Raw genomic sequence first — 15,025 nt, forward strand, 5'->3', positions numbered from 1 at the left:
CCTCCTGTTACATCAATGCCACCAGCCTTGGACTGCTTATATATAAAAACAACTCAGGCTATAAGCACAGGCTTGTTCCAGCTCTGACAGCCCAGAAGTGAATAACAATGGCTGATGAGGTAAGCAAGGATGATCCCAAAGAAGGAAAGCCATGACCTTCAGGGTCACTGTACTTCAGTTTGCCCTGACAGAAGCTTCCTAGCTTCTCACAGGAATATTATTTTCTTCTGGAACTAAGAAAACAACTCTGAGAACATGTGTCTCCAAACAAGATTCCCCAAGAGGGTCTGACAGAAAGAGAAAAAAAGTCTGAGACTTATGAGCCAGAAGCCACAGAGCCTGACCAACTCCGGCTTGTTTCACGGAATCATCTGGGGAATAGGAAACATCCATTCCCGGGGCAGGCACACCTGCTCTGTGGTATGATGTGGCTTGGATCCTGGGAAACTTGGACTTGGCAATGGGAAGGCCTATTTCAGATGAAGCAAAACAAGTCCCAAGTCTCACCCTACTTTCCACAGAAAATTAATTCCCTCTTGACACCTAGCCCTGCTTCCCTAGACACAGGGTAAGAGGTCGCAAAGCAGGAAGTAAAGGCACCTCCTCACTGGCAGCCTGTCCATGCATGTGTGAAGGGGGAAGATGGACTCATGCAAACAGCACTGAGAAGATGTGCCTGGTCCACAGGGCTGCTGCTCACTCCCTCCCAGCTTGCAGCACCAGGGGGCTGAGAGGAACCACACTGAGTGGTCTCTGGGCACTGCAGCAGGGCAGTAGGTGAGGGTGTGGACCTTCATGAGAGTGAGCTCTAGTTACTGTGTGTACCACCATGGGTTTCAATGTTAAAACTGAGAACTAGGGCTGGAGAGGTGGCTGAGCACCATGCACCCACATGACGCAGCTCTCACCTGTCTCTAACTGCAGCTCTAGAGGGTCCAGCACCCTCCTCTGGTCTCCAGGGGCACCTACGGTCACATGCACATAGCCAAACACAACATATGTGTGTGCGCATGCACACACACACGCGCACTCACACAATTTTTTCTTTCCTTTTTTCTTTCTTTTCTCTTTCTTTTTTCTTGTCTTTTTTTTTTTTTTTTTTTTTTTTTTTTTTGAGATAGGGTTTCTCTTCTCTGTGTATTTGCTCTGTAAACCAGGCTATCCTCGAACTCATAAAGACCTGCCTGCCTCTGACTTCTGGGTGCTGGGATTAAAGACACGTGCAACCACTGCCCAGCTAGATACACATAACTTTAAAATAAAATATTTTTAAGTTTTTTATTTATTTGATGTGTATATGTATTTGTTTGCATGTCTATCTGTGTATCACACATGTACCAATGACCTCAGAGGCCAGAAAAGGGCACCAGATCCCCTGGGACTGAAGTTATAAACTGTTGGGAGCTTCCATTTAGGTGAATTAAAACTGGAAATGCGGCCACGGCTCCTAACTACTATCTCTTCAGTAGCAATAAAATAAATCTTCATAAACAATGAAAACTATAGCAACCCACTATAGAACAGACATCCTTTGGGGTCAAAAACTGCCCTAAAAATACAGTCTTGGTTTAAAACAGAATTCAGGTGCTGGAGAGATGACTTAGAGGTTAAAAGCACTGACTGCTCTTCCAGGGGTCCTGAGTTCAGTTCCCAGCAACCACATGGTGGCTCATAACCATGCCCCTTCTGGGCTGCAGGTCTACATGTAGGAAGAATACTGTATACATAATAAATCTTTAAAAGAAATTAAAACAAAAGCAAGAAAGCAGAACTCAGTTCTCCCTCACAGTGATTCACGCTAATCCCAAATTCTAAGGAAGGTCCACCAAGTTCCCATACGAAGAAAGAGCTTTCTGGAGGGCCGCAAAGAGCCCTGTGTCTCCCTCCTGTATTTCAATCAGACCACATAGAGGTCCAAAAGGGACTTGATATAACTTCTCTCAATAGCAACGACCACCATCTTGGGCCAAGATGGAGAGTCAGGCAGTTCTGAAGGAAGTACTTAGCCTCAGACGCTCCTCCAGGGAAGTGGACTACACACTAGTACTCCCTTCCAAAGCCCCTGTCCTCTATCATCCGCTCAGGAACCTGTAGGTGAGGAGCTTCTGACTCGGTCAGGACAGAGGACTGGTCAGTCCTACAGTCAGCAGGGAGAGCTAGACCTGCTTATGCAGCGAGAGGAAGTCCAGCAGCAATCCCAGAACAACAGAATGTCCTCTAGACCAACACTACCCTCAACCACTGCAGGAAGCGAGGCAGGGCAGCTGACCTTGCAAGACAGGGCAATCCTCCTAGTGCACTACAATGGCCAGAAGTCTGTGCCTCCTCTCAGCAGGTGCAGAAAGGGAAGGGGTGCCTGTGTGTAACAGGCAGAAGACACTCAGAAAGGATACAGGTAACAAATCCGTGATAGACACGAGGACACAGCTTTGCGACAGATGGAGATGGCAAGTCTGAGATACATGAGATACAAAGTAGGACTGGGTAGGCTGGCCTTGGAAGAGAGGCACCCCCTCATTCCTACCCCCACCACTGACTGAGGAGTAGCTCCCAGGCTAGCCCTGTCCCAGGTATCCCTCATTTCTACCAGGCATGTCCCAGGCTCCTGCATACTCCAGAGAGGAGCACAAAGGGATGTTGGGTAGCCCCTGGTATCCGTGGACCAATCATATCAGTGGATAATGTGCGCAAGTTTCAGATGTAGGAAATGAGTTTCCACTTAGATCCCTAGGATTAGAAGCATCGTGCTAATGAGGATTTAATCACCTTGGGTGTGGTCTGAGCTTAGGAGTATTTAAAAGTCCCACATGATCTCGTATGTAGGCAGATCTGGGCAAACAGACCTGCCAACTCCATTAAAGGGTCCAGAGACATCAGAAGAGACCCTACCCCACACCAACTCCAGCCAGCTGCTTACATCCATTCTCGCTGAGTGAGAGGATTCTAAGCAGGACTTCTGATGGATTTCCATTATTTAAAGGACACTTCCTGAGGAGGCACAGTCAATGCAGGCTCCCAGAAACAGCAAGAGAGGAAAGGGGCTTTATCAGGTATTTTACACAAAAGGACCTTTACCTCTGCATCTTATAGGTAGGCAAACCAGGGCTCCAAAAGGCCAAGCAGTTCACCTCAGGGCATCACCAGGATGGGTTTTTGTTTTTTTTTTTTTAAACTATCAAAACCATCTCTGTCTTTGCAGCAAAGTCCTTGAGAGAACGAATGAGGGTTTCCAGGAAGGCAGGAGCAATGTGGGCACAATGACCACCTCTCTGCCCAGCCCCACAGCCTGGCAGGCCTCAGTCATCACACGGCAGGTGTTCAGGAGGCCCTCAAACCCAGGCCTCTCCAAAGACACATCATCAGCAAGAAGCTGAGGCAGCTACCACACAGCTTCCTTTCCCTACGGAGCCCTATGCTTACAACTGTAATGATCATTAAGACCAGGGCCCTGGAGGCACCTCAAAAGAGCATAAGGCTACGGTGGTTGTCCCTGGTCATTATCCTTGTCGGTCCCCCTCCCCTCCCTGTGGGGCCTGTGTCAATCCACATGGGCCATTCCACTGCCAACTGAGAACCCCAGCTGCTCTGGGCAGCGTCCAAATGTTAAGCTGCTTTTAGAAAACTGGGGATTCATCCCTGGGCAGAAGGGATTTAGCCAGAATTGGGCACCATTTAGAGAAGATTACACCCTAATTGCCCTGGTGTCAGCAGGCAAGCTCCTGCCAGCTGAGCCCTGGGACTGGGAGAGGTCCCTGGAGACCCCAGCTTCCCTATCCAAGGACACAGAGCCCAGCACTGGGGCCTGGGGACCAGTCATCATCTTCCACAGCAGCTGGCTCAACACAGGACTTCCATTTAGCAGCCTGTGGTCAGGACAGGAGGAAGGGCCTAGAGGCCCCATGGGCAGCATCCAGCTCACATCTGTTCTGGGCCAGAGGAAGACAAGTCAGCAAGCAGGCTGGCTCAGACCACAGGTGCGTGTGGCAGAAGTCCACTTTTCTTACTGTCTCTAGCCCTCACCACATTCTTTCACCTCAGTAAGCAAGAGAAATCAGTGAAGCTCATGGTCAGAAAATGACAGAAGAATCTCAAGTACAGGCCATTCCACCCAGACCTTAGAGGGTTTCTCACCACAGGACCAATAACAAAAGAGCCCAAGAGAGAATGAGAGACCATTACAGGCTCCATTTTCTAGTTCTGAAGGTTCTGAAAGATGGTTGAGCCTGTGGACAACACTGCGGCACTGCAGCCCTGTCTCAGGATGCAGTGGTGACACATACTCTGGGTGCACACCCAGCCCTGGTCCTCTACGGGCAAGTCTCCACCACAAGGGGCTTGCATACCTTGAAGTGATATCATTAGGCTCAGACTAAGGGATTCCAGGCCTATGTTTCCTAAAAGTTAGAGGAACCACAGATGTCTGATCTCCAATCCTTGTATTGTCTCATGCTTTGGCCTTGTCAAGTCACCCTGGGAGCCTTCCATTCCTTCTCATGCTGTCCCGTGACCCTCACACACTATCATCTGGATATTCTCTTTTAGACACTACCATGGGCTGCTTTACTATCCGACATGGTCTGCTTCAGCTTGACTAGTCTGTCCTCGCAATACGGCTTCTGGGAGGTAGGGTGTAACAGGAGACAAACATGACAGGAAGAGAGGCTTCATGAATGTGAGTGCCTTCTTGTGCAGCCACATACCTCTTTCCTCTCTGCTTTCACGTGAGTTGAGCAGAAGCCCTCAGCAGGCCAACAACAAGTACAGATGTTATGCTCTTAGCCTTTCCAGCCTCCAGAACTCAGATGAGCCCTTTCCTCCTGATGTGTTCTAGTAATAGGAATGGACTCAGATGCAGTAATGCAAACACAGCCATGGAAACTGCAGCTGCTATCTGGAAAAAGCAATCCTTACACTCCTCACCACGACCTTATAGTATGGGACTGTATGTGGAGTCCTTAAAGTAACAGTGCAGCAACCTCAAGTCACCAATGATGACTTCTTGGAGGGGTTGGAGAGAGGCAGTCCCCTGAGCCTCACTCATCCTTGGGATTTCTGGGAGTAGGATGGTCTTTCAGACTTCAGCTCTTACAGGAAAGAAAGGGAGAAAGGCAACCTATGGTGAAAACTGAGGCACCGCCCCAGGATGAGGAGACAGACGGACTAAGTCATAACATAAAAATAAATAAAGAGGGGCTGGGATGACAACCCAGCAGGTAGCAGCCCTTTGCCATCAAATCTGACGACCGAGTTGCATCCTTAGAAGGCATATTGTGGAAAGAAGACTGACTCCCATAAGGTGTGCTCTGGCCTCCAACCACAGGGCATGGGGAGGGTGTACAAAATTATACAGTAAAATGCATAAAGAGGAGATGGGTGCTTACCATGCGAGCTTAAAGTTCAAATCCACAAGTACTCACATAAAAAGCCAGGCATGGGGGCTGGGGATTTAGCTTAGTGGTAGAGCGCTTACCTAGGAAGCGCAAGGCCCTAGGTTCGGTCCCCAGCTCCGAAAAAAAGAACCAAAAAAAAAAAAAAAAAAAAAAAAAAAAAGCCAGGCATGACAATACACTCCTGTAACGCCACTCATGGCAAAGGTAGACAAAGGTAGAAGGGCCACTGGGGCCTGCTGGCCACCAGCCACGCTGCAGGTTCAGTGAGACCCTGTCTTAAAGGAGTAAGGTGAAATCAGGATACCCAAAGTCCCCCTCAGACCTCCATACAAGTGCAGGGTTGCATGTATATATGCCTTCCTCTCTCCCTTCTCTATCACACACATATAGGGACACATATATAAATTAATTTAAGAAGACAGAAGCCCAATAAGGTGGCTGGCTAATACACTGTTAAAACAGCATTGTACTAGCAAAAGAAAAATCACATAGCTCAATGGAACAAAACGGGGCACATAAAGAGAGCCACACAAATAATAATACTGAATGGTGTCTGACAGAGGAGCAAGGGCAACCAGCCACAGCAAACCAACCGCACACCCACACAGAATGGTCAGTCTCAAACTCCTCACAAAAGTTAATTCAAAATAGACCAGAGTCTCACATCAGAAGTGCAGAACCATCCAGGTAGCTAAAATAAAAGAAGTATTTACGTGACCCAGGGTTTGGTTTCGCAACACTAAAAACACGACCCACAGAAGCAAGAGTGGCATGAAGTAAAACACCTGCCTGTCAAAGCCCCGCTAAGGTGCTAAAAAGACCAGCATGGCCTGGGACTTAGCCCCAAGCAGCTAAGTGCTGGCTGTGGCTACACGTAGACTAAAACCAGCACTTACAATGGAATAATAAGAAAGCAAGCAACTGGATGGAAGATGTCCCCAAGATAGGAAAGATATCAAATCACACTAATGGCACAGGGGCAAAAGAAAAATGGCCTGGATTCCAACCTGAGCATGGCAAAATAATAGTGACAGACTGAAGGGTGAAAAGATGCCAGGGCCATGCGTCCTCGGGATCTGCAAACTGAACAGCAGCCGCAGCATCCCACTGTCCAGCAACAGCAGGGGCGGCCGGCACGAACGGGCCAGCGGGAGCCATCACTTGCTACTGATGGAAATGCCAAGTGGACCAGCCAGCTTGGAAGCAGTCTCGCTTCTTGTGTGTATTTATCCAGCAGATTAGAAAACTTATGTCTGCAGTGGGCTTATTCATAACTGGGAAAAGCGAAGTGACCCAACACCCATCAATGGATGAAGAGTTGGTGAGAAGAGATGAAGACGCTCTAGTCACATGGCATTCTGATAAAAATAAAATTAGAGAGATGGTAAAAAGATCAGTGATTGGCAGAGGCTTGGTGTGGTGAGGGTAAGTAGGTGAAAATTCTTCAAGTTAGAAGGATACTATACACTTGTCAAAGGCAGACAACACCCAAAAAGCAGTCAAAAATCTAAATATACTTAAATGTTTTTAAAATCTAGATCGAGGGTCCTAGGATGGAATGCATAATGTGGTCAAACAATTTAAATTACAAATGAAGGGTGCAAAGTATTACAATGGGATCAGTAACTGGAGAAAGTGAAATATGCAAAATTAAAGGGAAAAAGCTGGTGAAGTAGCCGACTGGGGCGCATATGTGAACCAGGACCAGTGAGTGACAGTGTGACAGATGGTGGGTGCCTAGTGTTTCACTGCTGGGGTAGGAGGTTCCAGATGAGCAGGTGGTGAGAAGGAAGCACGTGGTGATGGCGAAGTAACTGAATTCCTAGTTGCAGATACGTGTGTCCATGACTTAGCAGACACACAACTCGCCCTGTGGCTGAAAGGGCCTAGCATTAGCCACGCTTTGGTACAGTGAGCAACTAGATCTTGGTTTCTAATACCTCACTCATCAGAAGCAACTAGGGCTTCTTGGGAGAAATAGCTGGCTCCAGAACCAAACACAGAACGTCTCTAGTATCAGAAAGCTTAAAAAGGTACTTAGCAAGGGGCTTGGGAGATGGCTCAATCAATAAAGTCATTGCTGCTCAAGTGAGCTCAGAACAAAGGCACCTGTGTACAAGGCGTCTATAACCCCAGCACCACGGAGGCAGGACAAGAGAATGGTAGGGATGGGCCTTGCTGGCCAGCCAGTCTAGCCAAATCATGAAAACATGGTGGGGAGCAACTGAAAAAGATACCCAACCTCACGTCTAGCCTCCATACATATGTGCACCTGCACACTACCCACCCCCTGACACACACAGGATGCTTAATAACAAACAAGCAAACAACAGCAACAAATCACAATAGAGCTGTCGGGATCATAAGAGTCAAAGCTAGAAATTTAGTATTATTACAACCCAGTGAATGAAGTGAAATCCCAATGTGTCGGCACTGATGAAACAACAAAGGAGTGAGAGCAAAGGACAAAAAGTGTGAAGCTCACCCAGGCACTTTGCTGAGTTCCTTCCCAAGAGCAGCAAGTGAAACAGGGAGAGGGAGAGCGCTAATGTGGAGAAATCTGTGGAGACCGATGCGAGCCACTGTCTCAAAACCTTCACATTTTTGTTCCTGTTACCTGGCTTTGACAGGTGCACAGTATCATTTTCATCCCCTCAGTGCCATACAGAACTGTTTTACTCCCTCGAAAACCAATCCAAACACTGTACACCCTGCCCTTCACCATGAGTCTCAGTCAACCAAAGCCTGGTGAAGCACAGATCCCTAATATGTAAGAAGACAGGATTATGACTGTCCTCTTCTGAACCTGTCATTCCCAGACCCACTCAAAAAATACCAAATAACAAATGTCCCCATTAGTGAGTGTCTACCAAACACCCGACCTATCTTCCTTTAAACTGTCAAAATGGCCAAAAATAAGGAATGTCTGAGAAATCATCACAGGTCAAGTGCCTGAGAAGACACGGTAACCAGATGTAAGGTGGAATCACAGATGAGACCCTGGGTTAGAAGCAGCACACGAGGTAAAAGCAAAGACAAACTAGACAAAGTACAGGCTTTATGACACTCTCTGGTCCTGAGCGGTTCATGGGCTGTAACAAATGTATCACACTAAGGAACTGCTTGAATGAGATGGGCAAGGGTGCATGTCCACACCAAACCTCTACACTGTCTGAAATTCTATAAATCTAGAATGGTCCTAAAGTGATCTGCTTTTAAATTAATCATAAAAGGCAGCACAGTTTGACAGAGTCAATGGTTAAAAACAGAAACTCTGACACGATTCTTGGCTTTAACAGGGTGCTGAGGGGCTGGCGTGGATGTGGTGTCATAGGCTGGCAGTCCTGGGGCTTCTGTGAGGGAGTGAGGGGCAGGTTTTTCACTTGGTATAGGAAAATGTCCAATCCAACATACAAATGTGTTCTCTAGTGGCTGGGGCCAGTGTGCCCAGGGATCTGCATTCACTTGTGTTATTTCAGACAGGGTCTTCTGTCCTTTAGTTTGACCTTGACCATGAGGCTGAAGATAATCTTGACCTTCTGACCCTCCTGCCTCCACTTCACAAGGCTCGGGATTACAGGTGTGCATCATCTCCCCGTTTACGCAGCACTGAGGATCAAATCCAAGGACACGGGCGAGCTTGTGAAGCACTCTGTCAACTTAGATACAGTTCCAATCCCATTGGTGGTTTTTTATGAATGAAACGACACACAGGCAAAGGCAAAATTCGCATTATTTTCATAACTTTCCTCACATATCAATCACTTTCAGACAAATAACTCTAGCAATCTCACTTGAGCCAAGCTAGGGAAATTGAGGTGCTGCTCAGACAAGCAGATAACATTAAGGAATTGTTAGGTTTCAGGCTTGAAAACTCAATAGCTCTTGCTTTGTAGGAAAATACTCCTTATTTTCTCAACAAATCTACTGCTACAGAAGTAACAAACCAAGATGAACTGAGGCACAGAAGCAAGACCAGCCACAGTTAGAAACTGTCGATGTAGGCAAGAACATGGCTGGGTCCACTGAACCCTTCTCTCTACTTCTGCTTTGCTTAAAACTACAACTTGTTCAGCCTGATGTGGCTGCAGACGCCTCTGATTCCCAAAACTAAAACCCAAACCAAACCAAATGGAAATACAAAAACTCTACAACTTGTCTGCTTTTTGAAAACTGTGGCAGACGCACCATGGTCTCCCTGTCCTGTGTGGTATCTCTATCTGACACATACTCACGAGAAAAGGAACCAACAAGGAGAAATGCCCAGCGTTCCCACTTCTCCTCCCTGCACAGGTTCTACAACAGACATGGGTTGCTCTATGTTCTGAAGCTCCTAAAATGTACACATTTAAACAGTGATGTCTAAATACTGAAGAGGCTCTCCACTCCTGCCCTCTTCAATGCCATCATCCTCCTGCGCCTGGTGACCACTGGCTTTACGAACGAAAGTTGAGGGTGACTGGCTTCAGCCCTGGCCCTGGCCCTGAGGCTCTACCTAACTCTGTCCATCTCCAGGCTTGGTCTGGAGAGGACCACTCTTTTCGACTTCACTTTGAATACTGAACCAGAGGGGCCCGGGGCCCAACCCTCACCTAACTGAGCTTGCATTGTCATGAGTCACACACTGTTATCACAACACGGCAGGTAATCATGTGCAGAACAACGTGTCATCTAGTCCACATATGAAAAAGAAGGCCTGGCTAGACGGGGTGCCACCTCAGCTGGCAAGAACAAATCTGCTCGCTACTCTCGCAAATAAAGAGCTGGGTCCCTGAGTAGACTCAGCCGGAATCCCACATGACCTGGGCCAGGGCCGTTGCTGATGGTGGCTGCTCAGAACGAAGGGAAGGACAATGACCATCCGAGTGGTCTTAGTACGCCAGACTGTTGTGACAGGCACCATTATTAAGCCACCAAGGCTTAAACAAAAGAGTGGTTCATTTAAGGCCACACAATTCCTGAGAGCTCAGACAGGGTCCCAAAACACAACTCTGACAACACAGAAATGGGCACCACATACAATTAACCTCCTCTCTTGCTCAGGCAATGCCTGGCTTCTCTGAGGCCTGCTGGCTCCCCTGAGAGTGATAAGCTCCCAGTGCTGGGCTTGGGCCTCCCCCTGGTTCCAGCTGCTAAGCCTCAGAGTATGCTTGGCATCTCTGAAGACAAGCTCGCTCCATCACAGCTGTGCCAGCCCTTGCCCGGTGGAAGGTGGCCAAGGCCACACCTCCACATGCTGGCAGGGATGGCCTGGAGCAGCTATTCACATGGCTGGGGCAGATTCTCTGCCAGGTGTAAGTATCTGATTCCCATGCCCCTCAGAACAACACCAGAGTCTGTTACAGCAGCTAGACACATTATTAAAAGTAGAAGGGGACTATCAAATTCCTTTGTGACCCCCCTGTCCTCCATTTGATAGTTCGAAAGGCAGGCCAGAAGAAGGGAGGTCACCCATCAGAAGGGGGACCACAAGGCCACTGGCCAGATGCCTACAGCTGCCTCACAACTGCTTCAAGGATCTGCAAGACCCTCGAGTGGACCACCTTCCTACAAACAGTCCATTACTGACACCCCACATGACCCCACAAAACACTGTGATTCCCATGCCTCCCCCCCCCCCCCCCCCCCCCGAGATCTGTCTGCTCAGAAATGAGGATCCGCAGTCTGAGGCTGTCAGAGGATCAGGGGAATTAGACTAGGACTTTCCCCTGTCTGGAAGCAAATACTCCAGGAAGCTGGGCCTCAGGTTGGTAGGGCACCAATCTGTGTACCTTGAAGTGCACCCACTGCTAACCCCTTCATCACTCCTGCCTCCTCAAGAGGCGAAAGGGTTGAAGACAGTAGCTCAGGCAAGCCCAGAGTCAAAGGGCCTGCCAGAAATTGTTTAAGCTTGAGAGGTGAGCGGGACTTCCAGGAAGAAGGGAGACGCAAAGTGGCCCCACGAACTGGCAAGGCATGACACACAGGGCAGCCCTCAGAGGTGGCAACAGGAGATACTCAAGCACAGACAGACAGGTATAGGAGGTGCTGCAAGCACTACAGTAAGGAGCTCCAGGCCTGAATGAGGTGGAGCTCGGCTGACAAAGCATTTACTAGGTGCCAGGGTCTGGGCCCAGCCTGACGCTGGATTCCACCCACAAGGGTGATGCATACAGCTCAGCACCACCAGAAGTGACAGGGGACAGCAATGAGGGTGTGTTCCTGGACCAAGCCCAGGTGGAGGGAAACTGCTTCTGGGAATCTCTCACAACAGAGACGGGGAACCTGAGCTCAGCCCATTCTCCTACCACAACTGCTCTCCTCTGCCCACCCCGCACACCTATATACCCAAAGCTGCAGCGAAGGCCACAGCAAGCTGTGTCGTGACCACTCGGGACCAGGAACAGGCTGGCAAGAGTCCATCTAGTCCTCTTCCCCACCATGATGGATAAGCAGAAGAGGCGCAGAAAGACTTGGGACAGATGTGGCCCTTACTGAGTTAGACACACAATATCAGCAAAACAGGCTATGAGGCCTCCTCTCCACTTCTAGCCTCAGTCAACACCCGGGCCATGGTTGTAAGCAAGACATAGCCATTCTCCCAGAAATAAAGACAGCGGGGTCAACGCTCAGTTGGCTCACCAGCACAAGCTCTCCTGGGATCTGGTTGTAAACCCTTTCACCCAGGTCAGACGGCTTCCTCACCTCAAAGGCTTGCATGACTAAACTCGGGCAAGCACACAAGCAACTCGACGACAGCATAACTTAACTTGTTAGTAACTAAATCTACCACATTTAAAGGAGCAAACAACTTAAGACAGTTCACCTCTCTATGGGGAGAAAACTTCCTATATACGCTGTCTCCTTAAATCTTCATTTTTTTTTTTAAAGTAGAAGTTAGTATTTCAAATACAATACTGACCAAGATTAAAGAGTTTGACCAGAGCCTGCTTTGGCATGGGTGTGAGGAACAATCTGCTGACAAGAGGCAGATTGGCACAAACTTTTGGCAACACTCTCTGAAGCTGATGCATTCCTCTGGACTCCACCAGAAACTTCTGGAAGAAACCTTATCCCACCTCACAAATGGGAGAGGAGCAGCCTGTCCAAGCCTATACAGTGTGGGACTGGCATTAGACTAAGCAGATACCTAAAGGGCACCTAGAGAATAGATCGCACCCTCTTCCTCATCTTCTCAGAGGTTTCCCTCCAGATACAGAGAAGGCCACATGTATGCCACCATTGTTCTTCACTGAGTCATAAAATGATTCTGCCCATAAAACAATTGCAGGAGGCTGACCAACAGAAGTCACCCAAGTGAGGACCGACTAGATCACCAACAGCCAGTTTTCACAGCACATGCCCCTGAAAGAAACCTGCTAATTCAGAGGAGGAGAGTGGGCTTCCCAGGAGAGGTTCACAGGCATTCCACAGGAAGTGGGAAGGCAACCCATATGTATGTGCAGTGGGAGTGGTACTGTAATTAAAGGGTGCAGCTACCTGCCTGGAGCACTAAGGAGGGGGGAAGGGAAGCCCCAGACAGAAGACTAGATTTGGGAAGAGGATACACCCACTCCATATTTTCACAGTCCTGACCTTCATCTATCACCTTGACTGTCCCCTCCCCCTCCAGGGGGGGCTGCCCATCCCCCTCCTTTTGTCAACCCACTGCGGATGGAGCCAGGCTTGGGAAAGTAACTGATGTCCTCTGACAGACAACAGACTTGAGATTCTGTGGGAAGACTCAATTCCTACCTTCCCACAGAAGCAGCCACTTCTGGGACTCACCCAGCCCTGTTCTACCCAGACTTTAGGGATTCATTCCCCCCCAGAAAAGAAGAGAGGCTCTAAAGAGTTCAGGCACCCACCCAAAGCTGGCTGGGAGCAGAAGTATCCAAAGATGAGCCTGTGATTTTAACACCCGAGAGCAGAACTGAGTCTGACAGGGAAGGGAAACCATTTAGATAATCCAAAAAGCTACCTGTGTGGCCCACATCAGGCCTTTCTAAATGCAGAGCACTCAGAGCAATACTTGTGGGTTGGCAAAGCTGTATTCCTACTTTGCAGAGCTGGAAGCTAAGGTTTGAGGAGAGCTTGCCCATGGCTCACCCATAGCTCACCCATAAGCAATAAGGGGGGGTTGGTCCAAACTCAAGTGTGTCCCTCTTCCAGAAAGCATTTCCCCGACAGTCTCCAGAACACGGCTGGGGAGTCAAGACGGATGGGAGAGTCACTAACACTTAAATCATCCCAGAAAGCTTACCCAGGTCCCTCCTACTGCATCCCCCCCCCCTCAAGCTCTTAGCCAGCCTGGGGGGTCCAACCTCTCTCCCTACAGTGGGATGACACAAAGCACCAGGTTCCGACAGAAGGAACGCAGACTCCAGGGCGACAGGCAGGGCCTAGGAGACCGAGCAAGACAGGAAGCGGTCGATGGAAGCCATGCTTCCCAGTAGTGGGTGCACCATTAATGAGATGGGGGGGGGGGGGGGGGAAGCAGCTGACTGAGCCAGAGCTAAGTCACACTGATGCGATGGATACTGGGAAAGCCGGCCTGTCAAGGGTCATGGGCAATCAGGAGCTGCGACTCACTGTATCCATCCCTTCCCAGCCTCAGGCAGTCATGAAACCAGATGAACAGCACAGAAAGCAGCTGCTCCAAAAAGGGGGGCAGTGATTTGCTTGAAGATGACAGACTGTGGTCAACCAGCCCCAGGCTCAGCCTTACCAAGGGGGTCACTTTCACGGACAGCCTCAGCTGTAAGGGCATCGTCTGCTCCCCCGCCGCCTACACAGACACACCCAAGGCAGCAATAACCATAGCAGGACATCAGTCCTCAACGAAAGGACTATTAAGGCCTGCAGAGAAAACTAGCGGGTACGTGGAGCTGCAGGGAGCCTAGACCCCAGCAGCAGGGCACGGGGCCGAGCATGGTCACTCTCCGTCACTGCCTTGGACCACAACTCTAGGTCTTCTGCCCCACCCCTGGTACCTCCCACCACTGGGCAGGATGACCTCAGAGCCCCAGGCAGGGGTCGCAGCCGGCCACTACCTCTTTGAGCTGCTCCATCTCGCTGCGGATGGCCTCATAGTCCACCTCGAGCTCCTCGAACTGCAGCTTGAGCTGGTGCTTCTCCTCAAGCACCGCCAGTCCATACTCGGCCGCCTGGATCTTCTCACGCGTGGTTTCGGCCAGCTCGTGGGACAGTCGCTTCACCTCGGCGCGCAGCCACTCCGGCTGCGCCTCCATCACCAGACGCGCATACTCCTCCTCCTCCGACGGCGCGGACATGGTGGCCGCGCGCCGAGGCCCGCTCCCACCTTGGCTCCCACAAGCCGGGCCCTCTTAGCCGCCGCCGCCGCCGCCCAGCCCCGACGGCCGCCCGCGCCGCCGCACTGCTCCTCCCTGACGCGCGGGGAACACTGGGGGCTGCAGTCCCACTGAGCATGGACTACATAACCCGCAGTCCCTTGCGCCCACCTGGTCTGAGGCTGTGATTGGTCTAAATCTCAAGGGGGCATGAGCCTAAAGAGACGCAAAGCTACGTCTCCCTTAGCATTGTGGGAGATGTAGTCCTACTGTGCGCTCACTGCTTGGCCTGTTGTGTGCCGCGCCTGCCTGGCTTCAATCGGTGATTGGCCGGCGCCGCTGACG

At 49.9% G+C, this 15,025-nt stretch overlaps 1 protein-coding gene across 4 annotated transcripts in view; it reads right to left on the reverse strand.

Moving 5' to 3' along the window:
* Positions 1-14,768, reverse strand: part of Bicd2 (BICD cargo adaptor 2) — a 44,855-nt gene extending 30,087 nt beyond the window's left edge. For 2 of the 4 annotated variants that reach the window (XM_087590425.1, XM_087590424.1), the window contains exons 1-2: positions 14,692-14,768; positions 14,423-14,587 (exon numbers count right to left, since the gene is read on the reverse strand). In XM_087590425.1, the coding sequence (XP_087446551.1) occupies positions 14,423-14,440 (18 nt within the window). In that variant the 5' untranslated portion in view covers positions 14,441-14,587; positions 14,692-14,768. 4 annotated transcript variants of the gene reach the window in all.
* Positions 14,769-15,025: the final 257 nt, after the last annotated feature.

The sequence above is a fragment of the Rattus norvegicus genome, chromosome 17, assembly GCF_021556685.1.
Source record: "Rattus norvegicus strain SHRSP/BbbUtx chromosome 17, alternate assembly SHRSP_T2T, whole genome shotgun sequence".
Lineage (NCBI taxonomy): Eukaryota > Metazoa > Chordata > Mammalia > Rodentia > Muridae > Rattus > Rattus norvegicus.